The following is a 25,300-nucleotide window of genomic DNA, read 5'->3' on the forward strand; positions in this document are numbered from 1 at the left end:
TGCAAGTAAATCTCTCTTGAGATCTTCAAGAAAAAAAGAACTGATCTATTATTTAAAAAAAAAGTAAGTAATGTCACAGAGAAAGTAATGTGTTCATACACCCAATGAATTAGTTTTCTCACCTGAAACAAAACCTACTACACTTTTTATGTAACCTCTGTTCACCTCTGTTTGAACCTTTTGGTTCAAAGATTGTCTTCAAGTTTATTCCTCTGGGATATATCTTGGCAGATACTATTTGGTTATATTGTTGTATTTTGTCTTGTAACGATGTGTGAAACTGCCAACGTTTTCTTCCTGGTAAAGAAAAGTATCTTTAGTACTTCATAGTATGTGCGTTAGTTTTGTTTTAGAAAAAAAGATTCTTTGCAACTATGTTACTATGTTATCTCTAACAATATTTATTCTGTAGACAACCTGTATTGAAAAATTCCTTGTTGAAATATTTTTGGTTCTTCCGAGTTGCACAGCCATAACCCATTCAGGTGGAGCTCTGGAGCTGTAAAAACAGTCACCTTGAAGAACTGTCTTTAACACTTGTTATCATTGAACTTAGCCAAAGGAATAGACTTAGCTTATTAAACTTGGTCAGAAAATCAATGTTTTTTGTTTAAATACATTGTATAGCGTAGTATTGATATTGAAAGTATATACCAAGTTGAGATTTGGTGTGTTAATGTTAACAGAGGCATTGCATTGACACTTCAGCAAACACTTACTGTAAAACTTGATTTTCTGTTACTTGTGCAAGTAAAAACAGTGGTTTGGTTTACAGGCTTCTGAAAAGTAAAATCCTGGTGCAGTTTTCCTCTGGTTGCTATGCTATAAGCCGTTAATTAATGTAGGTTTTCAATTTTGTGTTAAAACTCTAGTCAAGATTCAAAAAACATTTAAAATTTTCATATAGCAATATGAGTCATACATTTTGAAAATGAAGCAATGAAAATGATATATTTCTTTCATTTAAATGTTCTGGGAACTTTGAAGGTGAGCTGTCACTTTTTGGCTACTTCAGGTACAGAAGCATCTCAAAATTGGAATGACTTCATATACCCAGATGATTAAAAAAATCCATTCTGTAAAATAAAACAAGAAATATGGTCTTACTATATAGAACTTACTCCTGGGTAGCTAACAGAATGTGCTTTTTGCAGTTTAAAACAGTATTTCAGGTGAACTGTAAACTGCTGCGAAGAACTTCACTTTAAAATAAGTAGTAGTCAACAAGTTATAATTGAAGTTCTGTCACTGTTGCATAACTACTGTAATCTTATCCCACCTACACATCATGGGTGGAATTGCAGTTAGAGAACACTAAAATTAAAAAATTGAGGAGGGGGAAGACAGGAGGGATCTTGAAATACTGGGATTAATTTTGTCAAGTTTTAATAATGATTGAATGCTTCGCTAATTAAATAACTACTTGTGCTTTGTATGTTTGCATGTGCACTGAGGGAGATGTTGCTGTTGGTCTCAAGATACAGCCTCTTCCAATCAACAGCAACCAGCTATCCCAGGAGTTACAGTCCTGTTTAGACAGACTCAGTTGGGTTCCACCTGTGGAAGTTGTGGGTAATAAGACCAGGGTGGAATGTACAGTTAGAGCTGCTGTTAAAGGGGCTAGTTCTGGTGGGGGTGGGAGTAAGATGCTCGCTGTGATACATAGATCTGTTTTCTCCTGCGTTTATCAGCTACGTGGGTTTGTTTGGAAGATTTGATTCCATGGTTAAAGCTGTCTTAAAATTTGCGACAAGATTTAAGATGAGAGTCAATGTTTACAGATTTGTGGAAGTGAAATACAGTTGGCACTACTTAACTGCTGCAGATTTGTGTTTTATTTATTTATCTCCCACTCCCAAGTGCCATCAGTGCCAAGAGTAGGAAAAGAAAGTAAATTAAAATTGTCAGACTGGATTTAAAAACCTGAAGTTGAATAACAGCAGCACTGGTATAAAGGCAGTTTATAAAATGTACAACTTTTAAAAATAGAAATGCGCTTCAGATATTTAGAAGCAGAATCCAGTATGTCTGTTGATGACTTCCACAAAACTGTAGTGGTACTGTAGAAATCTGTCAGGAAAAACATGAGTGGTAGTGTTGCAGGATATAATGGAAGTGTAGCAATTCAAGAAGCTAAAAAAATAATAATGCAATAAACTGTTCAACTTGCCATTTTTAAGTGACAATTTTATCTCTCTCTGGCTTTAAATAGTTTTGCTGCAGTTTGTCATTATTGTTCTTTTCTGGTGCTTGTTGGGCTGGTTTTCAATAGGAGTTTTGTCCACAGGATTCTGACAGAGGGTTCTTTTCTTCCTAAAGAAAGAAGAATTGCAAGTGTTTCTAGTTTTGTCTCTGCCTAGCTTTTTTCCCCAGGCTTTTCACTTGTGCAATCATTTATATTTTTTTATAAATTCTTGCAGTTGAAGCTTTCTAAAGATATCTGTCACCCCATTTTTAGGTAGTGTATATGGAAGGGTGGTGTTTAACTTATAAAATGCCTGTAAGATTGATTGGTTCAGTTTTTCTCTTGTCTTCTACACAGAATTATGTGCTAAAGAGATTTAACATATAGGAGGGTGTTTTAGTCTGAAAATTTCAATGTCTTTCATCAATGTTCATAAGCTATTGTTCAAATATTTAAACTTGGAAAAAAAAAATCCAGTATTTTATATTGAACATTTTGGTTCAACTACATTTTATAGGATATTTTTGCATAGCGAACAAGAGATCTGCCCTGATACAGTGTCTGTTTCCCTGCACTCATATCTATAATGTAAGAAGATTGTTCATGGTATCATTTTTTCTCCTTTAATTTTAAGAATCTCTCTATTTTCGGTTTGGAAAAGTGACTTTTTAAAGTGAATTCTCTCAGTAAATATGCTGTCTGTTTTGTTTTTTTTTTAAAAAACAGTATTTCAGTCTATCAAGAAAGAAGATTGTGTACTATACCAGTTTTGACCAGCGGAAACGAGCAAATGCAGCGTTTTTAATAGGTGCATATGCTGTAAGTATTATTTATCACATGAATACTTCTAACCTGCCTTCAGAGACACTTGCTATGTGTAAAATAGCATCTCAAGGGATGGTCCTTTAGGGAGGTAGGCATATTGTCATTTGATTCTTCTCCAAGCTGTCTTTGAAAATTCTGCTGTATGAGTTTTAGGTGGGCCCTGTCTTTGGCACTTATGTCCATTTACTTTACTACACAGGGAATAGCTTTGGCAGGTCATGGGCATGTTTCCCATAGGATACCATTTTCTGGAATGTCAAAAATGCAAACCACAAACTTAACTCTAAACTTGGCTGCCTAAGATCAATTGCTGCTCATGGCAGTAGTGAGATTCATACTGGGGAGGAGAAAGCTTGTTCTCACAGTCTTTCTTAAAGTTACTAGCCCAGAGGCATAGCGATTATTGAATGGATTTCTTTTCTCAGCTAATTTTCATAGCCCACCCAGAAGAATGGAAACATTGAGGTATTTCAGCCTTCTGATATTACAGATAATGTGCAATACACAGGGCCGTTTTATTACAGAAGCCTAATTTATTATCATGTTGTGTAAGATTTGCTAGTCCAAAGCTGACACTTGCACAGCCGCTTGTGTGTCTTCATAGCCGCGTAGCTCAATTTCATCTTCCTGCTCTACTGTCCAGAATTGGAGCACACTTGTAGAAAAGTCAGAGAGTCTTTGTGATAGCATGTTTTACGCTGGTAAAGTGTTGAAACTAACAAGCTGCCGGTCCTGAGCTGACATCCGTGTAGTCAGCTGAGTTTTGGAAGTCTCTGTTAAGTCAGGCTTTATACTGTGTGAAAGCTGCTGTATTTCTTTCAGGCCTGAGGTCATGCTGAAAGCAAAGCTCAATAAATGCAGATGATAATATTGAAAGAATGTAAGTCGCAGTTTCCTGTAATTAAACAAAATGCTTTACAAGTATGGGGATAGTATGTAAATGCGCTTGTGAAAGAAGATCTATTTAAATTTAAAGATGGAAAAAAAATAGGGGATAAGTTCAAATTTTGAAAATCTTTGGGTTAGATTTTTAACCCTTGGGAGTAATCCTGGTGCAACAACTCTGCAAAAGGAATAGTGAGAACAAATGAGTTATAATGTTCTAAGTTTATTAATGTTTTTGACTGTACGGGGCTATATTTAATAATGCTGGAATTAATTTCCAATTCTGTGTTTAGTATTCTGTTTAAGGAGCCTCCAAATTTGATAGCGTATCTTTATAAGCTTTACTGACCCTTCAGATCCGAAATCTGAGTGAGTTGTAGCATCTTCATGCTTCATAATCATTCCCATGCTATAGTTTGTAAAGAAACTTCAGTCATTGCCTTCAGACTGCTTTTTATTTTCTGTTTGCATCATTGTGTCGCCAGTTCTGTAGTTAGAAAGATTCACTTCATCTTTAAGAGCTGGTCTAATTAAGCCTGTAGCTAGAGAACACTCTTTTAGCACATACGTAGATTACAGCATCTAATTGCCTTCGCTGGATTGCTGTTGTCTGATCCTGCCTTCACCTTCAAAACCTCGGAAGGGGTAGGACACTGGCATTTTGAAGGGGATGAGATTATCTTTTTATTCCCCTTGTCCAGTCCTTGTTATATGACTATCTCAACTAAGCAGCTGTTCTCTGTGGATAAGGGGTTAAAAGGCCGTTACCAGTATTAGCTAGACCCAAGGAGAGAGTGCTGCTGTCCATGAAGAGAACTGCTTGCAAAGCCAGGTTGTAAGAGCAGAAAGGTAAGGAGGTACATAAAGTGCAAGACAGGACTCCAAGCGGGGGACTCATCAGCTAAGTGAGACTGTGCCATATTTACAGTATGTAAGGCTTAAACATGGGAACAGTCTGGTATATTTGGTAGCCCTTATTTGAAGGAGCTGCTGAGCAGCTAAAGCTAGGGATCAGGGCACGGGCTGGAGGGGAGGGCAGCAGAAATCCCTCTAAAGAAAGTCGAGAGAGGGAGCACGATGTATGTGTACCACGGCGTGACTGTGTGTACTCCATGATGGATATCAGGTGGAATGTCACATCAGGAGTTGGTAACGTATGTGTGCAGTAAGGTAAGTTGGTGCGCCACAACTGCATGCACGTTTAACCCTTGCCCAGCCTGTTTTGAGCTGCTTGTAGCTCTTAATTGCTGGCATATGCAGGTGATCTGCAACTGCATTTGTTGCTGTTACTCTCCTGTCAGAGTAGTAGATGTTTTAAGTATCTTCTGATTATTGAAGATATTACGTATCAAGAATAATTCTTTACTAATGCAGTGTTACCAGTATAAAAAGTATTCCTTCTCTTGTTGAAAACATCTTACAGTACTTTCCAATTCATCTCAATTTAGTGTAGCATTGTAAAACGGTTTGCACAAAGGTATCCAATATGTTACATAAGTGTATTATCCCAGAATTATTTCTATAGATGTATATTCCCTAAACTTGCGAGTGTTACAGAGTTCATTCACCTGCTTCTATAATGATTGATACTAATGCTAGTAAATTAAGAAACCAAATATTTATTTATTCTAAAAAGTTATTTTATGAGCCACATAATAATGTGATTTTTGGTTTTTAACTGCAGAAGCTTAGCTTTTGTAATCCAGGCATATTCATTTCACACTCAGGAAACAAGATTTGCATTTTTGGAGTGTTTTACCTGTAAATGCTATGCTGTTATGTGATAGGGTGATTCCTGACCTGAAGGAATCTAATCACATTCTTCAGTGAAAGAACTGTGTGTAATGGGCAATTTGATCTATCCCAATTTGAATATCCAAATTGTGATGGAAATATATGTACTCTTCAATTTAAGGTCTTCTAGATTTTGTCTTTTCTTCTTGAGACCAGAAAGTCTTATAGCTATGAATTCTACCAATGTGTGAAAGTTAATTGAGAAGGGTTGAGAAGGCTTGTTTTGTTGTCTTGGTGTTAAAATATTAAGTGTAAAATGAAACGTGGAAAACTGTGGATCAGGTTCTAGGAATGGGTTTCCAGTGATGATTATGCAACTTGGATTGTTCCATTAAACAACTTCTTAGGCATGTTGTACTGAAATACCCTAGAGCTACTGAAATATTTTAATAAGAGAGTCATAAGTTTAAGCAAAAGTTAAGCATTAAAACTTTATTGGCAATAGCTTGCCTCTTTGTAAATTGCATCCCAGGAAGATGTGTTCTAAATTTCAGTTTTCACAATGGACTTTCAATACATTTGAGCTAATCGTGTCCAGTTGCTAAATTATTGTTCTTGCTCTTAAGAATTCTGCAAAGATTACTTCTGTCATTAAATTCAGATTAAGAAGAAAAAAATATTTAAGGTGTAACAAAACCTTACAGAGAAGTTCAAGGTTCCTCCTAAATGGCCAAGACTGCAACACAGACTGTTCAGTGGTGTCAGAAACAGGGTGCTACTAGGTTTTGCAAAGTCTTACCAGGTGCCACAGAGAATATTTTGAAGCTAGTATTGCTTTACTTTTCCCTTCATCTGTTTGGAGACTTATTTTAGTTGTTAGTATTTTTTATGTTCCACGATAGTTAATTTTTTTTAAAAATAGCCTTTAAAAATGGTTTTAAAATATTATTACAAGTACTTTCATGCATACCAAAACTAAAGTAGCCTGGTTTGACTGAATTTGTCCCTCATAGTTTCTGGGGGGAAGAGGGGTGAGAGGGAGTAGGTTTTACTGAACTGTCCTAAAGTGATTATATGAACTCCCAACTTGTCATCAAAGCGTTAATTCTTGAAGAAATCACGAAGGAAAGTGCATTTTCTCTTGTCTGATGACATATGGATGAATTTGGGGCTGGGCCTCTCTTTCCCTATTCTTAAGGTACTTGTTAGGTTTCTTTTCTGCCTGGAAACCAAGGAACCCCTACCTGATTGTGTGCTCTGCTATCTGGTAAGGTTTGAATTGCCTGGGGGAGAAGCGCAGGGGGAATATTAGTCTGTTTTGACCAGTGACTGCTCTTGTGCTTTTAGAGAAATGGGGCAGGAGGAAGAGAGAACGTACATGTGTGGCACTTGCTCCTCCTGGTAAACCTAGAGCTTTAATTCTGCCCTTGTAGAAGACAAATAGTAGTTATCCCTTGCAATTCTTCAAAGATTGAAGATCAAAACTTGATTCGTGGACCAAAATCTGACTTTTGAGCAGTCCTGGCGAAATATAGTGCTTTCACACTGTGACAAACTCTGAGCAGAGATCCAGGGAGCTGGTTTTCCTTTTCCTTGTAGATAGCAGATAGGCTGGTCGTATTTCTTTCTCACAGCTACTTTAAGTGTGTGGTTTGGTAGTAATAGCTTTTATTAGACTTCTGTAATGACCATAAGGGAGAAAAGCTGTTGAGTTCCTAAGTTTGTAATTTTATCACAGCAGGTGACTGGGTAATAGCAAACTACTGCGGCATGTTCAGTCATTTGCTTGCAGGAGAGTTTCTCTCTAATTTAAAAATGTGAATTAGATTTCTCAGCCCTACCTGAAGCTTCAAGGGTTTGTTCTTTTGTAATCTAAGCTTATCACACTACTGCTCAAATCTGTAATCCCTCCCTTGGAGGATCAGCAGGTACAAAGGCTTTTCAGTTACTGCAGCATGTGCAGCTTTTTTGCTGTTTCAAGCAACACCTTTCTTCAGATTACTTTAGATTGGCTTCACAGAATTCGTGTGATAACAGCAGCTGTAGCATGGATCTGCTCCATATACTTGTAATTTGAAAATGGCAGGTGCGAGTGGGAACAAGATGAATCCAAATTGTATTTGAAATATTGTGGGTGAGTGTTAAGGTGGACTTGCAAAATACTAATTCGCTTTTTGTTCTGTAAACTTTTTAGGACATATGATATGAATTTCCTTGGCAGTGTGTATGTGGCCAGTATTGCTACCTGTCATATGCCTGCACAATGTCCCAGCTGTGGAGAGCTTTATCTTTCAACCACACTGTTATTGGGAAGTTGACGACATACAAGTGGAAATGTCAGAGAAAAAAAATACTTGAAAATGTTCAATATTTGCTTAATCCGGTTTTTACAGGTAGCAGTGCCACATGATGTGAGTTACAGTAGTGACAGCGGGGAAAGGGAGGAGAACCTTGTCCCTTGTAAAACAACTCTCGTAAGAAAATAGTTACTATCTGGAAAGTTACCTCTTTTTTTTTGTCAAAAGGCTTTTATTCACATTAATTCTTAGATACAGGTTCAGTTTATACAAACAATTCACAAGAGACTCTTAGTGTTGTGGGTTTTTTATTTGTATATGTTACAGAGTGAAAACACAGTGAAGATTCATAGTATGAGATTAAAAAATGAAGCTAAGTTTCAGTTGCCGAGTTTTAATTGGTAAAGATGAGTCAGAAAACTGTCTCCTCCGTTTTTCTTAATGGATATCACCACTTTTTAAGTGCTGAAGACATGTGCTGTAGTGCTTCCTTCTCCATTTCATTATTCTTCCTCCTTCAGATATTGCTTTATTCTTGACTTCTGCGATACCTTTGTCTTTTCAGGAGATCTGTTTAGTGTTTCTTTCCCTCTGCTCCTTCCTTTTGTGTTTTTAATAACTTCTTCCTGTTTCCATCCTGGTGTCTTTATTACAAGCTTTAATGAGCTTTTTGGACAGACAGCTAGTAGAGTTTGGTTCAAAATGTCGTGTATACGTGTCTTTGAGCAGAGACAGTTTTAAAGTACCATAACTTCTGTGAAATAAAAACTGCAGCATTAGGAAAATATTCATATATTACAAATTTGTCCCTACTTTAGATTTCCAGCTCCCAAACTGTGTAAAACTCATATCTCCCTGGAGTCCTCTGAACTACCCTCTAAGGATCTTTTGACTATAATAAGCAGGAATTTAGGCTTTAAATGTAAGCTAATTGATGTGATTATTGACATTAATTGGCATGAATGAAATCAGTATTTTTCTCTGAAATGCACCAAAATCTATTGTGCAGGATGTGTTGTTCTTAAATGCAAAACCTTTGTGGTGAGGGGGACTATAAAGGAAATATAAGGGAGACTTCTTTTGCAGACTAAAAGGATCTTTTACAAATGACTGAAAGCAGAATAGCATTGCTATGCTGCAGGGGTTGAAAGCATGAAGTTGGTGCTGTTGGTTAACAATCATTGCTGTAGACAGACCGTTACAGCTTAAATTCTTAAAAAGAATTGGGCCCCTCTACTTCTTGAATTAAGTAAATACATATATCCATTAAGTAAACCTCTCGGTCTGTTCCAATACTAGTAATCACGGGTTTGACCCCAACAGCAAAGAATCCAACAATTGAGTTAGAAACAATTGTTCTGGTAACACAGAATAAATGGAATGGTTTTCATATAGAAATTGTGGTCTGTTTTAATGATGGAAAGGATGCTTTGCTTTCAGAGATTGAGGAGGGGAGAATATGGAAGTCTGGGCAAATACAGGGACATTAATTTTAAGAAACATGTAATTTGGGCACTTTTGCTAAATGAAATAGCAATATCGACACTGCTGCAGTATTGAGATTTAACGTCTGAAGTGGGGTTTGTTCCTCTTTTTGGCTACTGATTATACTGATCCATGCTGTCAGTGTGACTGAGTGGAGCAGCAACACTGGACACTGAAATATAACTTCACGTCAGGGAACCAGTTTGTGTAGATGGTGTTGGTCCAAAATTAGATCAGTTGTTCAAAGCAGTGAAATAGGTGGTAGCTGAAAACCAGAGATGATTCTGGACCCTCTTTTCATTGTGTCATGGCAAAGAGTTTTCCAGACTCTTTTACTTTAGTCTTTTTTGGGTTTTGTTATACCTTATCTTGTCTTTTCTGCCTGTATTGTCTGTTCTTGAGGAAAAAATGCAAGAAAATCTACCTACCATGTTGACATCTTACAGAATACTGAGAATCCTGTTAACTTGAGATAGGACTCTAGACATAAAGCAAATTGCGAATATCCTGGGAGTGACCACCACTTACCTATATTCTAATGTGCTCAGGGTCCAAAGTTGAATAAAGCTCTTAGATCAGGAACTAACCTATGTCTTCATTAGGAAATAATTATCATAATACTTCATATTCAACAATATATTGTGCGTACTGCTATGTGCTGGTTGTAAGGTGAGTTGCGGGGGAAATGGCTAGGAAAGTTGTGTGGCTTTGTTGACAAAACGTGTTTGTGCACGTGAAATATGCCACTCCAAACTGGGTGAAATCTTTTTTGGTAAATAACGCACTTGCTTAATATGTATTCCAAGTTAGATTTATCTTAGGAGCAGTTTTAATGTACAGATAGGAACTTGAACGCAACAAGATGTGGTTGTGTTTCGATTTCTTATTAAGCCAGTGCAGCTGGTCGTGTTCAGCAACAGAAGAATGAGCCTTGGCTTAGTGTGTTACATTAACTAGATGTTGGTCTCATAGTAACAGGTTCAGCTTGTTGAACTGGATATTTTTGTTAATTAGTAGTTTGATATTGACAATTAGGAATCAAAAAGTATTTGTGTTGGAAAAATCTTCCATTGAGCTGTGGTGGAGAAATGTTTGCTTTGTCAGTTGCTGTGATAATATTTTGACTCATCTGAAGCTGGACAAAGAACTCCTAGTATGGATGCCTATTTTTCATCTTGGTGTGACATTGAATGTATCTCAAGGTCTCTCAATTGCAGCAATATGTGATTTTTTTTTTTTTTAAATTATTTTTTTTAAAGGAGGGGAATGACACAAAACAGAAATCCCGGTTTCTGTTGACTTATGTTGATTTCTGAATCTTTTACTTTGTGTAGTTATGTCTTTTCTGACCTATAAATGTCATAGGAATTGGTCATGAAGGAGTATAGTATGCATTCTTAGGAGTTTAGTGGGCTGGGGGAAGCTTATGTGTGGTTAATGACTTTTCCGGCGCAGGGCTGATTTTTTTTCCTCTACCCCATCCCTTTTAGGTAATATACTTGAAGAAAACACCAGAAGAAGCTTACAGAACACTTTTGTCTGGATCTAATCCACCATATCTTCCATTTAGGTATGTGAACTTGAGAAATGGGCCTAACTTTTGTGGTTTGGAATTTGCTAAACATCAGTTTTTCAGATTGCCTTCCTAGAAAAGTGTTTCATGTCTGATACAGACATTGATCAAAATGACTTATGTCCAGAAAAAATAATTTTTATTTTTGGTGGAATTACTTACTTTATGTTGGAATAATAAAGCCATTTAGATTGTTTTAAGTTTTAAGTAAGACTCCCAGTCTTGCAGCTGTCAGGTTTTGAAAATAGTTCTTAGTGTATTTGTGATTTAGCAATTAAAACTTTTGTTTATCATGTATTGTATTTTACTATTTGGAAGTCGTTCTGATCTTTTAAGTTACCTAGTACCTGACCAGCTAGACTTACATGAATGAAGGGGGGTTTATGCTGTTATATTTTACGGAACAAGTACTGATGTTCATGTTTTTAAATTACTTTGCCGTTCTGTTTTCAATGGATCATAAATAATTTCTATCAATCTGTCTTTATTCTCTGTACTAAGGCCATATTAAGACTCGAATCTGAGGAGTTTTAGCTATCATGCCTATCTAATAAAGAGACTTCAAAATTTTTTTCATGGTGTGGACCATGAAATGACCTTGTGCTTTATAAATTAAAATACCTCACGCTCTTCTTATGCAAACACTGGCAATAAAAGGCAACAGCAAGAGGTCAGTATCCTCTTTTTTTTTTTTTTTTTTTTTTTAGGGGAGTCAGCATTTTACTATAGGGTTCACTGTCAGCCAATGCGTTTGCAAATGTAGATCTGCCTTGTCTATATCAAATTCATCTGATTCTACAGCCACTCAGCAAAGGAAGATCAGATTTTTTCTCTTCTCATTGCTTGTACAGGAGCCAGATACAGTATAAACTGTTGGGATGGTAGATTTGTATGTCAAAACCAGTTTGTCTACGAAACCTTAAACCATCCATCACATTTTAGAACAGATATCAAATCAGTGATAGCTTTTATTGCCAGAGTTTATACATTGACCTGACCCAAGAAGTTTACTAAGCTATTGGTATGCATATTTTTTCAGCTAATTTTAAAAGATACTTTTATGTACAATACATAAAAAAAATTGGTTGTTTTAAACATGTCAGTTTTTTACACCTCCAAATTCTATATAAAATGCAGGAATCATGATCTAAGTTAAACGAAGGATAATGTATAGTTTTCTCCAGCTGTTGGATTCTTTCGTTCCTGATCTTCTCCTGGTTTGAAATAATTACATTGGTCCTTTCCATTTACAGAAGGTTCAGCTATTGGAAGGCTGCTACAAGAAGTTCTTTGAAGCAGCTCTATTGTTCTGAGCACAGAAACTGTGTCAATACATTCTTCCATCTCCTTATTTTGGGGAAGCAACAAGTGAAACATTTCACTGCAGTATTTGCCTTCCTTCTGGGGATTACTATGTAGCATTTTAGTGGAGTCTAAAAAAACCTGATTCTCCCTTTCATATCAAATTCTCAGTGGTTCAGCTTTGGCAGGAGTATTTCTTTCATATAAGAGCTTTTAATGCTAAAGTGACTTAAATTTTTAAGAATCTTAAGCTTAGCTTATTCAAAACTTGCTTAAAAATCGAAACTTTTGGTAGTGGAGGAACTATGTTACCTGAGAATAGCTGTATCTTGTTCACAGATTAAAAAAATTTACTGTTTGGAATTAAGTAAATTGCTGTGTCTTTAGGTTCCTTTCTTCCCCGCCAAAAATAAAGACTAAGGTGTGTAGAAAAGAGGTTCTGACAAAGCAAAGAACCTTAGTTGTCAGATCCCAAAATTGTAAGACAGAAAACTTGGGAAGAATAGTGTTTGCAAAACAGTCTTGTATGACCCTGTTTGCTCAAACCAAAGCCTACAGACCTTTGCCTTGCAATCAATTCCTTATGATAATGATGATGATGATAGTAGTAATAATAATTTTAAAGCGCTGTTTCTGCTTTACTGTAGGGCGTAGTGAAGGTAATTGGCCCTGTGATTTCTTTTGACTCTGATAAGAACCACAGTAACAAATTTAATGACACAAAACAGTTTTATTTTAAGTGTTAAATAATTATTCAAAGCAAATCCTTGTGAGTTTGAACTCATAAAATTCTATTCCAAAATAGAATAGTTAGCTGTTCTGGGATCAGCAAAGGAGGAGTCAAAGAAAAAAAACAACAGCAAGATTTTCTGAAGATAACTTTATATTATATACAAAAAGCATTTCATGTTTTCTAGGGGAGAGAATTCTAACTGAAAACATAGGAGGGCTGTGTCCAGCAAAGGGACTACTCTGGGTTGTCAAAATGATTACAAAAGTATAATCGCTTCATTCAGTTTGTCAGCTTCAGGAGAAGAGGGCAATAAATGTATAGAGTAGGCAGTCTGCTGAAATGTAGCTCCTTTGCAGTCTTTGTCCGTGTGTTTCAAGCCCTGGGTTTCTGGGACAGCAAATGAGACAAAGAGGAGTGAGGAAATAAACTGAAGGATTCTGGCAAGATAGGAGGCTAGGTAAGAAATGGGGAGTCTGATAGGAAGGGGTTATTTGGGAGTTGAATTCGTAGGAAGAGGCTGGAATAGATACGCATGGAGCTTAAGAATTACTGGGCCTGAGAGAAGAGCAAGTGGATCTGATGAGGGCCTGCAGTGGGACAATCTAGATAGCTGGGAATAGGGAATAAATAATTTCTTCCTCCTTCCCTGATTTTCCAAGGCCTTGGAGATTATTTTCTCCCCCTGTCCATTCTAAGACCTTTGAGACATCTCTGGTGCAAAATATAGCATGATACAGAGACTCAAGCAAATGAACCTGGAAAGCAGCACTGCCTTAGGTAGCTTGTCTGCTTGGCATCAAGCTATACTGCAAAGAAACAAGTTGGTGCTATGAGAGTCTGCACTGCTTCCACATCTTTAGTGTCTTGAAAAGGACTAAAATTACTCTTGTACTATGCAAAACATAATCCAAATGTCTTACCTCTTCCCTCCTATCCTAAGGTCTAGGAAGGAAATAATTTGAGATATGAATCGTTGATATTCAGTACTTTTTGACTTGAATTTATTCTTGGAGCCTGGAACGTTGATATTATATAACTTCTGTAGTATAGTCATCTCTGTTTGAATAGTTTCAAGTGCAAGAGTTTATCAATGAGCAATGGTCGTTAAGTGTTACAGGTAGACTACTTAACAAGTTTGTAAATTTGCTATCTGAAGTGTCTTCTATTTGGAGAAAAATTAGACAACCTTCAATAGATAGAAGCTGCAGGATTGTCAGATTCTTTATGGAGTACTGAGGTATGTTTACATGAAGTGATCACTGGGAAACTGATCTGCTTTCATCTAGCTCAGTGACCTCAAAAAGCCTTAATCGGCTTAGATCTTCAGCTGGTATTTCATTTAAAGACAACTTCAGGAAATATTGTTCAGAGGTGGAAGGAAATCTGAATACAAGATACATGTAAATTCTTTTGGTTTGTTTTTACAATAGAAAAACAGACAGGACAAAGCAGGAGGATAAAGCACTACTGTCTGTGAGAGACACTTTGGACTTATTTTGGCTGATTCACAGTCACTTGGTGATGCAGCAGTCTCTTGAAGATCTTGTACTGTATCTTCTCACTTCCATTTAAGAAAACGGTGCTAACACCATTTTAAATCATCATAAATGCCAGTTTCCTATTTTGAAACTAACTTTTAGGTTTTTACCTCAAGCTACTCTTTATTGACTTTATATTAAAGAGAAAAAACAAATATGTTTTAGTATTATTGTGTTCAGTCTGTAGGTATGACATGAATTTCAGAGCTAGATTTTAGTTTGTGGCTTTTGCATTTTGTTTTTATTGGCAAGTGCTAGGGAAACAGTTTTGTTATTGACGTGTTTAGAGGTTTGGTGACAGGGAAAGCGTTATGCAGTATTGAGGTCAGCTACAATAACTGTGAAATTGGATGTGGGATTTGCAGCTCTGTAATGCCGGCTCAGATTCATACTACATCTGTATCTCATAGAAATATTCACATTTTCTCATTTCGAAAGCAAATAGAGTACTATCAGGTAATAGTTGGTAAAACACTGTTTGCAAATCAAGGTGGTTATGCATTTGGCCATAAAAGACTGGAAGAATACTGTAATGAAACATGTGGTCAGCAACAGCAGTCAGAGCACCCACACTAAAACCATGCAGGAGATGTCTGTATGTGCTCTGTTCTATTATTCTGACACGAAATGAAGTCTTCCTTTCTCTTCTCTGCTTTTTTAAACACAGACTTCTGAGTTGAACAAAAAGGTATAACATTTGAAATACAAATAGCTTGGTTTCCACCAGTAAAAACACCTAAATATTTTTGCATACCTGTAAGTAGTCCCAGTAAGCTAAAAATGACTGCTGTCTTAAACGTAAGCACATACATTAGATTTCTGTCAAATAGGATGCTGTGTACAGTGAAAAAAAAGAAGAAGAGTAAATTTAAATAGGAAGGATGTCTGGAAATAATTTTAATTTCATATAAAATTATTTGTTTCTTCAAGGTATTAGTAAAGGTATTTTTTCTTTACAGTGCTCTTCCTCATAACTGTTAGTGCTTGCATTTCGTTTTACTGTGGTACAAAGTGTGACCCATTCAGAATCTATTGCATTTTATGCAAGCTAAAATTAGTATATTAATTATTGTTCTAAAATTTGAAATATATCTGTCATTGGTAGAAAGAAAGTGCATGCTGGTGGATCTAGTGCTATGTAATTGATTTCTCAAGTCAATAAGGTATGAGAATACCTTTATTTCTAACAGGATTTTTGTAAAGGTTACTACTAGTTCTGACAGTATCCAATATTTTTATCCATTTATACAAATGGAAATTTATACAAAATCAGTAGGAAGATGGGTTGACACAAAGAATGGGGAAATTGAAGTAGCTGTTCTGCATTAGTTTTTAATTATTTAGTTTTCTCCAGTAAATGCATTAATTCAGGAGGATTCAGAAAATAAGATCAAATTTGTTTTTTAAATATTTACACAGCTTCTTAGATGACTTCTGACTGATTTCTCTGGAATCGAAGAACAACTTGATAACTCAGCCTTAGCCTGGAGGAAGTGATCTAGGTGACTGTGTGGGAGATTTGTTTTGGGTTTGCTTTTAACAAAGAAAAAATCAAAGTATTTAGTGATTTAAAATACCTTAGACAACTCCCTCTAAAAAAAAAGATATTTTACTCGAGTAAAATATTTATCTAAAACATTCAGGAAATCAGGTCATGATAAACTCTTAATCTTTGCCTTTTGAGAATTTCAAGGCCTTTCTAGATATGTAGTGGGCAGTAAGATTGGCATTAAGCATCTATCCTCTCTAATACTTCTGCAAAATGCTCTTTGACTAAGCTCTAAAGGAATAGTGACATTTCTCTGGAATGATATGAAATCACTATTCGATAGGAAAATCGAATATAAAAAATGTCACTTCGTAAGTATACAGACTTTGCTTCATAAATCAACTTTTTCATATTGTTTTTAATATTTAAAATAGCCCTGTAAAGTGCATTTTGTGGTTTGCTGTGTTTTCTGAAACCTTGTGGTTCGTCTCCTGAGTCTACAAGCACTTGCCTTACCTGTACTTTAGATATTGCTCTACTATGTCAATGGATCCAGCGTGCAGAGTCCTCATGGATGTTACGTAAAACTTCTGCCAGATTAATTTCTTTGTTCTTACACCTAAAATTTAATACCTGTAGATCACTTAGCTTAAAATTCTGTAGCATAAAATAGTGAAGTTTCAGAATGGGGTTTGCATCTGGAATTGATTCAAATCAGCCAGTTGTACTTTTGGAAACTAGAAAAGAAAAAAATAATATTCATGGATTTACCCTGAAAAGGATTGGGAGTGCTAAAATAAAAATGGCTGTGGCTTTAAGGGGAAAAAAAAGTGCATAGATTTTGTTCTCTTTTCTTGTTTTCCAAATTACGATAGAAGGAAGTTTTATGATTTGCTCATGTTTTCATACCAGAAGATACTTGAGGGGCGGAGGGAGAGAGAGAGAGGCTGTGGCAAAGTTGGATATAATACACTTAGTATTTGCCCCCGTTCATCAAACATCATGCTTTCCCTTGAAGCATTAGGTAGTATTAAGCCACCGCTTCCAGGTGGCTTGCTTTCTACTACGTGCCGTACTGCCATTCCTGTCTAGGGTTTGTTGATGGTTTCCTTACGTTGTCGCATTCTGCCACAAAAGGTACGTGGGGGTGTCAGTTTTTCAGATGTTAACTCAATGTGTTGTGTTCCTTTAAAAAACCCGTTAGAACACTGCTGTTCTTTGAGATTCTGGGAATTTGGGGTTAGGTTTAAACAGCTTTTTATTTGTTAATTCCAAAACTGCCTATTTGGAATTCTCCTGGCTTTCAGTCCTTCTATTCTTTCCCTGTGTGTGGATGGCAAGTGTCAGCAGGGCTGTTCTCTCCAGTCAGAGTACACGTACTGTCTTGGTTAGGTGCACAGCAACAGAAATGAGACGTTTGGGGCAGGGGCGATGCAGGCAGTAGATGTTAGCTGCCAGCATCCGCGAGCGCTCCACTGGTAATAGCTTTTGGTGGGAACTGTAGCTAAGAATACTGCACACCTGGAACTGAGATAGGCTTATCTTCTACATCTAGGTCAAGTTCAATGTCCTCCCTCTCTCCTTCTCTCCTCTCCCTTCTCTCTTTCACTCTCATAGCTCTTCTTATTAATGGATTACAGATTATGTGGCTTTTTTTCCCCAGTATTATTTTTATGTACTGCAGTATCAGGTGCTGTATCCGTTGAAGAAATGGTTAAATACCTATAGATAAAAACTATGTTCTTGTTATAGCAAAATAATATGTAATATAGAACATGTCTGCTGCAATCACATCTTCTGTTAATATTTCTGTAAATACTTAATTTTGTGGTTTGCATTTTTTTAGGTTTTTTTTGTTTCTGTCAGCCCCTTCAGGAAACTGTTAGAGCTTTTAAAGATTTTCTGCTGTGTACATGTTCCCGTTGGGGCCTGAAGATCTTTAGCTCAGAAGACCTTTCTGTTTGCTAGAACGCTTTTGTGCTAAAATGATCTGTTATCCAGCTTTCCCCTGTCAAAAATGTATTGTCTGTAAAGTTTTTATTTTACAGCTTTGGTATGTTCTGCTTATCTAATGTAGTGAAAAGATTTAATGGTTTTTCATTTTGTTGGATTTAGATATTGAAGGTTTATTCACACTTTGAAGTTCCCATTCTAAAACATTATCGCTAAGTATTTTTTAATAATCTAATAACTTGAAAGCTTTTGTTGAGTAGCCTGCCTATAATATGACACTACCAAAATGGTAGCTTTTAATTTTCTTAAATACATTTTGTATGAACACTGCTTGCTGAAAACTGCTATACTTATTCTGTTCTTAAAGAAAAGGTGAGACTATTCTACCCTTAAAGTACTTGGGATTGAAAGAGCATATCAATATAACAAATTTCATACTACTTATAGCAAGTAGAGTATCAAAAAAAGGAAAGTCATCAATGTAAGACTGAAATTTTGAATCAATTACAGATTAAAGATTGATCTGGCTGAAACCTAAAATTTTGCTGTTCTAATAAACTGCAGGTCTTAGCACTCTGTATAAGATAGCATAGAGCAAAACTATAAAAGATTTCTTTAATGAATGATTAGGAAATAATCTGCCCAAGGCAGAATTTTGTTAAAAAGCAAACTGGTCTGAAGCACACTTTGAAAAGTACTTTTTCTTTTTTCCACAATACATTTGTTGCTGTTATTTTTGGGTGGTGGTACTTGTTTTTATGTTCGTGTCTCTTACCACTTGAATGTGTTTTGCTTTGGGGTATCCTGTCATCTTTTAAAGATATATTGTTATTTTCATAGTGTCAGAACTGAGGTTAAGTAATTTGAAATTGAATTATATCTGGATAATTTTTAATCACATCTGTAATCAGGCATCAGAATGAGAGCCTGTAAGTGAAATCCAAACTAGTAGTCTATTTGTCTTTCCCTGTTAGACAGCATAACTCAATTAAGACTTGGATAATGGTTAAAGCAAGTTTTGCTTTATTTGCTACTATCCTTACACAATTGAGAGAGGATGCAAAGCTTCCTGTTCCAGGGTAGCATAAATAATTTGGTAAAGGGCATCTAGTTAGGTGATGTAAAATACACATTTAAAATAATTTGCAATGTCTGTGTTTACACTGAGCTGCAGCAGGGAAGTGCTTTAGCATGAACATGATGTCTTCTTCAGACTTTAATTCAGAGTTCTGAGAGAGGATTAAGTAACTTGAATGTATTCCGTTGTGTGCTGCCTCTCCCTGAGTTCTTAAAATAATTCTGTGTATGTTAAATACGTTTGTGTTAAATCTGTAGGGATGCTTCATTTGGGAACTGCACGTACAATCTCACGATCTTGGACTGTTTACAGGGAATAAATAAGGTAATAACACTTTTCCTTAGCAAAACAGATTTAGATTGACTTAAATGTGAAGGAAAATACTGTGAAAATACATTAGAAAACCTGGTTTCAAAGCAAAATGTGTGTGAATGAGTAGTATGCTGTCATGAAGCCTAAGTTACTCAGGACTGTGTTTGGGTAGTATCAGTGGAAGAAGGTTACACGTGTACCTGGCTGGCCTGGCCTTTGACAGCTTTTTGAAGCTCACCTTATGAATCAGAATGTGCAAACGCACCAGGCCTGGCTGGGGGTAGTTCTTAACAGCGCGAGGCAGTGCACCAGATCTGCTAGTAGATCACTTGTAACCACCAGTAAAAGGGAGTATCATAGATTGATAAAGTCGAGTAAGACAGACACCTAGGTATACTGTGATTTAATCTGAGCAGGTTTTGCATATACTTGGCTCCAACTGTCTCCCAAAACACTTGGTTCAGTGTTTGACACTGGTCTTTTCAGAATTCTTTAAAAAGAGTGAAATCCAATGTATCATACTAGTTTTTTGATGTCACTTTCAGCAGTCCTGGTCCTGGGGAATATTAAACTCCAATATTGCTTTTTAAAACTGTTACATCACATCTTAATTGGCAACCTTGTGTTACGGTATATACTTCATACTAGAAGCAAAGATTAAATTTTGTTCATCATTTCCCAGTGGTCTTGATGAAGGGGGCAGGCTATGTGAACAGTCCTGTACAGACAATTTATAGACTATTTGTAATTCTTAAAAGTATGGCAAAACAAGTGTTTCTTAAAAATTGAAGAAAAAGAGATCAAGCTTAATATTTTTAGTTCTGTGGGGGTGGGAAAAGAGCTGTCAGTTAACAGCAAGACTCTAATTTGTGTGGCATTCTACGGATCCTGAAGCTCTGTGAAGCAGTCAGTGCAGTCACTGTAATTTATCTGCACCAAACACATCAAAAGGACTTTGACCGGTTTTTCCTCCTTTGTTCCCATAAAATTGATTATTGAATTTTTGTCCAATTCACCTACAGAGGTAAAAATACATTAAGCAGAACTAAAGTAAAATGTTAGACTACCAGGGTAAATTTGGTGTTTGCGTGCACATCTGATACGTGTAATTCGGGGGGCCTACAAATTCTGGAGCGCAGCCAGCCAACCATGCTTAAACAAAATACATTTTTCAAAATCAGCTGTTCAGAGAAACCTCTTGATATCTTAGGTTTCATGACAGATCCAGTCGTTGAGCCTATGTTGTCTATAACAAAGCTGTTTTTGTTTTGCCTTAAAAAAGGTGCTCTATGTGCAGCAAATAATGGCAGACTGATGATTATTGGTTTTTAAATCATAGCTCTGTGATGTGGTTTTTATCACACCTCAGTCCTAGAATGTTGTGCAAGATCTACACTTCTCAGAATGCAGTAGATTCAGTATAAATATATGCTGCAGAACTGTCTTCCACCTGTTCCTTGGAAGAAATTTAGGATATGAATTACTTATTCATAGAATTGTTTTTAATATGGTATTATACACAAATCAGCAGTACAAAATGGGCATATTTAATAATAGTACAGTAATCAAATACAAAACGACTTCTTTCAATCCTGTAATGAATACAGTCTAACATAGTCTAGTGAACTTCCTTCTATCAGTGGCATGTGTATTAAAAGCAAATCATAAAATACAGGTTATACACAGTACTGTGTTCTGTATATACCATTTTGCCTGGGTATTATCATGATAAAATCTGAGTATCATTAAGTATAGGAAAAAAAGTAAACTCTTAATGTTCTGTATTTTGTTATGTCCAACTGCATGAAAATGTATTCAGCACAGAAATCATTGGATAAGTGTATGACAAAAAGGGAATTGCTCTTTAATTTGTCATCTGCCTTGCAGAAAAAAACATACGTAGTGGGTTGGGGAGAATCAATTTTACGATTTAAGTGATATGCAACAACCTTATGTCCCATTGTAATGTCTTTGAAGGGGAAATAATGAGCCTGACATGCTTTAGTGACGTTGGAGTTTTTGTTGTCTGTGTTGTTAATCTGTGCAAAATGTAATGTTGTCTTAACATAGAGGCTTCAATAAGCCAAACCCACAAACCTTTAGTGATTTAGTTTTGATTCTCAAAAACAATATTCTAAAATGAGATTATATATCATATTGCAGCGTAAACTGACACCTTGTTGCCTTTTAGGCCTTGCAGCATGGATTTTTTGACTTTAAGACATTTGATGTGGATGAATATGAACACTATGAGGTTTGTACATTTAATAATGAGTTGAATATGTTTGGTTTATCTGAAATAAGTTAGAATATACAGTATCCCACAACTCGAAACATACTCGAAACACTTTTTAATTCAAGTAAAACCCAGTGTTCATATGTAAGGTATGTACATCCAAACCTGTACGCTGTATGTGAAAAACAGGCAGGATGAATATTTCAGTGCATCACATAATACATCTACTGTTCTCTCATAGCCTTTCTGGCTTCTGGGACCTCTTTCATGCTTTCCCAGCCTTCTCCCAGGATATGATCCAAGGTCTCTCAGCTGACCCACAGAATCTATGTTTTCTTTCAACGCCTGTTGAGCTACTGCTTGAGGTGCTATTAGTCCCAAATGTGTGATAAATTTTTTATAGCCACATAGATTAAGCACGTTTTGAGCTATTTTTAGTAAGGATGCATTATATGGGGACTCCAGTGTCCCAGAAAGCTAACAGATGTCATTCATTGTTCTGCCAGCCTTCTTGCAACTTAAGAATAGATAACTCTGGATTACTCTAGATGCTTCTAGGACTTTGTTCTGTAACAGACACACCTTTATCTGCTAGTAGTAGACAGTTATCTCAAGCTGTATTGCTATGGAGAACCTTTAAAATAAGCCCATGCTGCACCTGTGAACTGAGGTGTGTACAGAGGAAACGGCAGGCGCAGAAGGTGTGTGTACATCTGGTCCAGAATAGCTGCCTGGTGGTTGTCTGCCATTGCCCACACTCAGAGGAATGGAAGGCATTTTTACTGAAGTCAGTGACAACCACGGAGTGGTGTTGGACCTTGTCTTTGGAACTCCCTAAAGTTCCTGCAGTTGCATTGGTTGAGAAAGATATATAAACTAGAGGTGTACTAAACATTTGAATATACATTAAACTCTCTTTTTAGAGTTGTGTTACTTTATTGTAGCCAGTATTCTTCGCCCCAGCCCCTCTAATGCAATGTTCAGAACATTTTGAAATAATGAGAATAAATTTGCTTAGTCTGAAAATGTCCATTTTAAAATTTATTTTCTTAAGTTGAATATCTCTGATATCAAACAAGTTTTAGGGATAATTGCTTTTCTTAAATCCCTGTACCATTTGATAAATAACTATTTTGTTTTGCAAACAAGAAGATATGGGTGGCTCAGTACACATCTGAAATACATACAGCTATAGGAAATAAACATTCAAGAAAGGGTGAAGCCAGGAGAGGAATAAACAGTGGAAAAACTTAATTTACAACACAAATTATACAGTAGATGTTGGCTGCAGTAGGCACGCTGTAACATATAGCTGTTCACAAAACTGAAAATTTGTAGAAGGATTTCTGTATACTAATCCATAATGATTAGATTGAGAAATTGGTAGAGCCTTTGCTGAATTACTGAAATTAAATGAACAGTAACTACAATTTAAAGTATGAAATTGTTGCTTTTTAGCTTAGTCTGTGTACAAAAGGAGAATGTTTGTTCTAAAAATAAATGATGGTTGGGAATTCTTAGGTTTCTGTATATACAGTAGGTGTTACTCTGCCTGAAAAAAGTATTAAAATAATTGACTAAAGCTATCCCATTATCTTGTTTAATGCTTAACATTATTTTAGTTTGTGAAAAGTTTATATGTGTGAACGATGTTTAAAGTGTGCTGCCCGCTGTCTGAGTCTAAGAAGCAAGAACTTGGAATCACCTTTAATTTTTTGTCCATTTTTTGGTATGTCTTCTATTATTTTACACATCGTGGTCAGCTTTATGTTTAGATATGTCCTGTGCTATATTTCTAAAACTTTAAATGTTTCAGGTTTTTGCTGTGTTAGGTCTTCAAATGTGTAGTTATGTGGAGAAAAGTTGCATAAGACTTAAAGGGAGCAGGCTAAAGGAAATTCTATTTCATGTTTATAGTTCTTTCATCTTACTATATTATCAAGGCAGCTAATTCCCCTTTTGTTGGACTAGATGTAAAATACTCAAGTTCTCTTTTTTTTTTTTAATAATAATAGTGTTGTTTGCATGTAGTGTTGAGTATATACACACACACACACATATATATATCCATAGACAGATTGCTTCAAATTTAAATGATTTAAAATAACCCACATAACTATGAACAATTGCTTAATTCAAATAAAACTGGTAATACAAATACAAAAGTACTTTTAAAGTACTTACTGCACAGGACTTCTTCCTTAAAGGGGGTAGAGGTGCTACAATGTTGAGATTGCAGTCTGAGATACAAATCTGGGGGGGCGAGGGGTCCTGACTTGGCAGTAAGATGGGTTCACTAGTCCTTATGCAACCTTGTTAACTTAGAGGAGTTCTGACTGTGTGAGGACATTTGGAGCAAGCCTAATGGGCTTAGCTAAGCAAACAGTTGGTGAATTGATTACAGTAATGTCCATTATCAGAACCTTTCACTCATTAGGATGTTTTGATGAGCTGAGAGCTAAAAACACAGGCTTAATAATGCAGCTGAACTGAGTGCCGTGTCCTTGAAAGTCATGCTGAGAACAACTGCATTGCCAAATGAGGAATGAGCACTCTTCAGTCAAAAAAAAAAGACAGCAGTTTTGAACTTTAGTTATGTTTTTCCGAAGAAGCTTCCAGTTTTGGCACTGATAGAATTTGCAGAACCTTTTTGAAGTTTTCATTTAAAAGTGAGCAAGAAATGCAAAACATCACAGTTTGAAAGGTTTTTTTAATTTAATTTTTTCATTTGATTTATACTTTCGCTTCTGTGATTACTGGCTCATCAGAGCTTATGCCAATATGTAAATTTCAGTTTCAACATGGAAAGGATGGTTGTTTTTGAAGGTTAATTGGTTTTTAATTTGTTTTCTGTGAATTGGGTTTTTTTAGCCAGTGCCTTACAGGGAAGCATTTTCCATACTCTTTAATTAAAACATGCAAGACTGTTGGTGTTTGTCAGTGTTGTTATAAGTAGGTATCTTAAAACACTGAACCCTCTAAGGGATAAATATCTTAGATATAGGATCTTTCTGCTTTTATTGGAAAACTTCAGCAAAATTTTTTGCGTTTCATTTTATTAAGAGATTTCTGAGAAGCCCCTTATGTTTAGTTAGTTTTTCCCATAGAAGTAAGCTAGCTCGTTACATTTGAAGTGTTTTGTTTTAATGCGGCAAGAACATAGTAAAAAGTAAAATAAAACCTTGAGTAATTTTTTTTATCCTTGTATCTACAGATACTAAAATGCTTTGTTCTTTCTCTCCTGAAATTTTTATAGCGAGTGGAAAATGGTGACTTCAACTGGATTGTTCCAGGAAAATTTTTGGCATTTAGTGGACCACACCCAAAAAGCAAACTTGAAAATGGTATGGTGCATATTTTAATGCTATTCTATGATTTTATTTTTTCCAGCACGTTAAGCAGTCACAGCAAATGAGCAGAAGATAATGGAAGTTTATAGATTAATATTCATCTTCAGAAATAATCATACAGTGAACATTTTATATACTATCATAGAACTTAATTCCAAAGGTTTTGGAATTCTTTGCTGGAAGAATTCCAATTCTTGTAACAGTCAGTGACTTTTATTCAGTGGCAAAGTGCCTGAGAAACTCAGGTCCCTTACTTTTCTCCTGGAACCAGAAACCTGATATGATAAGTACGCAGAATAAAAGATGAGTTGCATAAAGCATGAGA

General features: G+C 36.0%; 1 protein-coding gene across 1 annotated transcript in view; it reads left to right on the forward strand.

The window, feature by feature from the left end:
• Nucleotides 1–25,300, forward strand: part of CDC14A (cell division cycle 14A) — a 63,247-nt gene that overhangs the window by 16,632 nt on the left and 21,315 nt on the right. Inside the window, 5 exon segments of the mRNA XM_086462680.1 lie at nt 2,912–3,004; nt 10,902–10,981; nt 19,335–19,401; nt 21,581–21,643; nt 24,882–24,969. Coding sequence (XP_086318806.1) covers nt 2,912–3,004; nt 10,902–10,981; nt 19,335–19,401; nt 21,581–21,643; nt 24,882–24,969 — 391 coding nt within the window.

Source organism: Leptosomus discolor, chromosome 3, assembly GCF_034619465.1.
Source record: "Leptosomus discolor isolate bLepDis1 chromosome 3, bLepDis1.hap2, whole genome shotgun sequence".
NCBI classification, from domain to species: domain Eukaryota; kingdom Metazoa; phylum Chordata; class Aves; order Leptosomiformes; family Leptosomidae; genus Leptosomus; species Leptosomus discolor.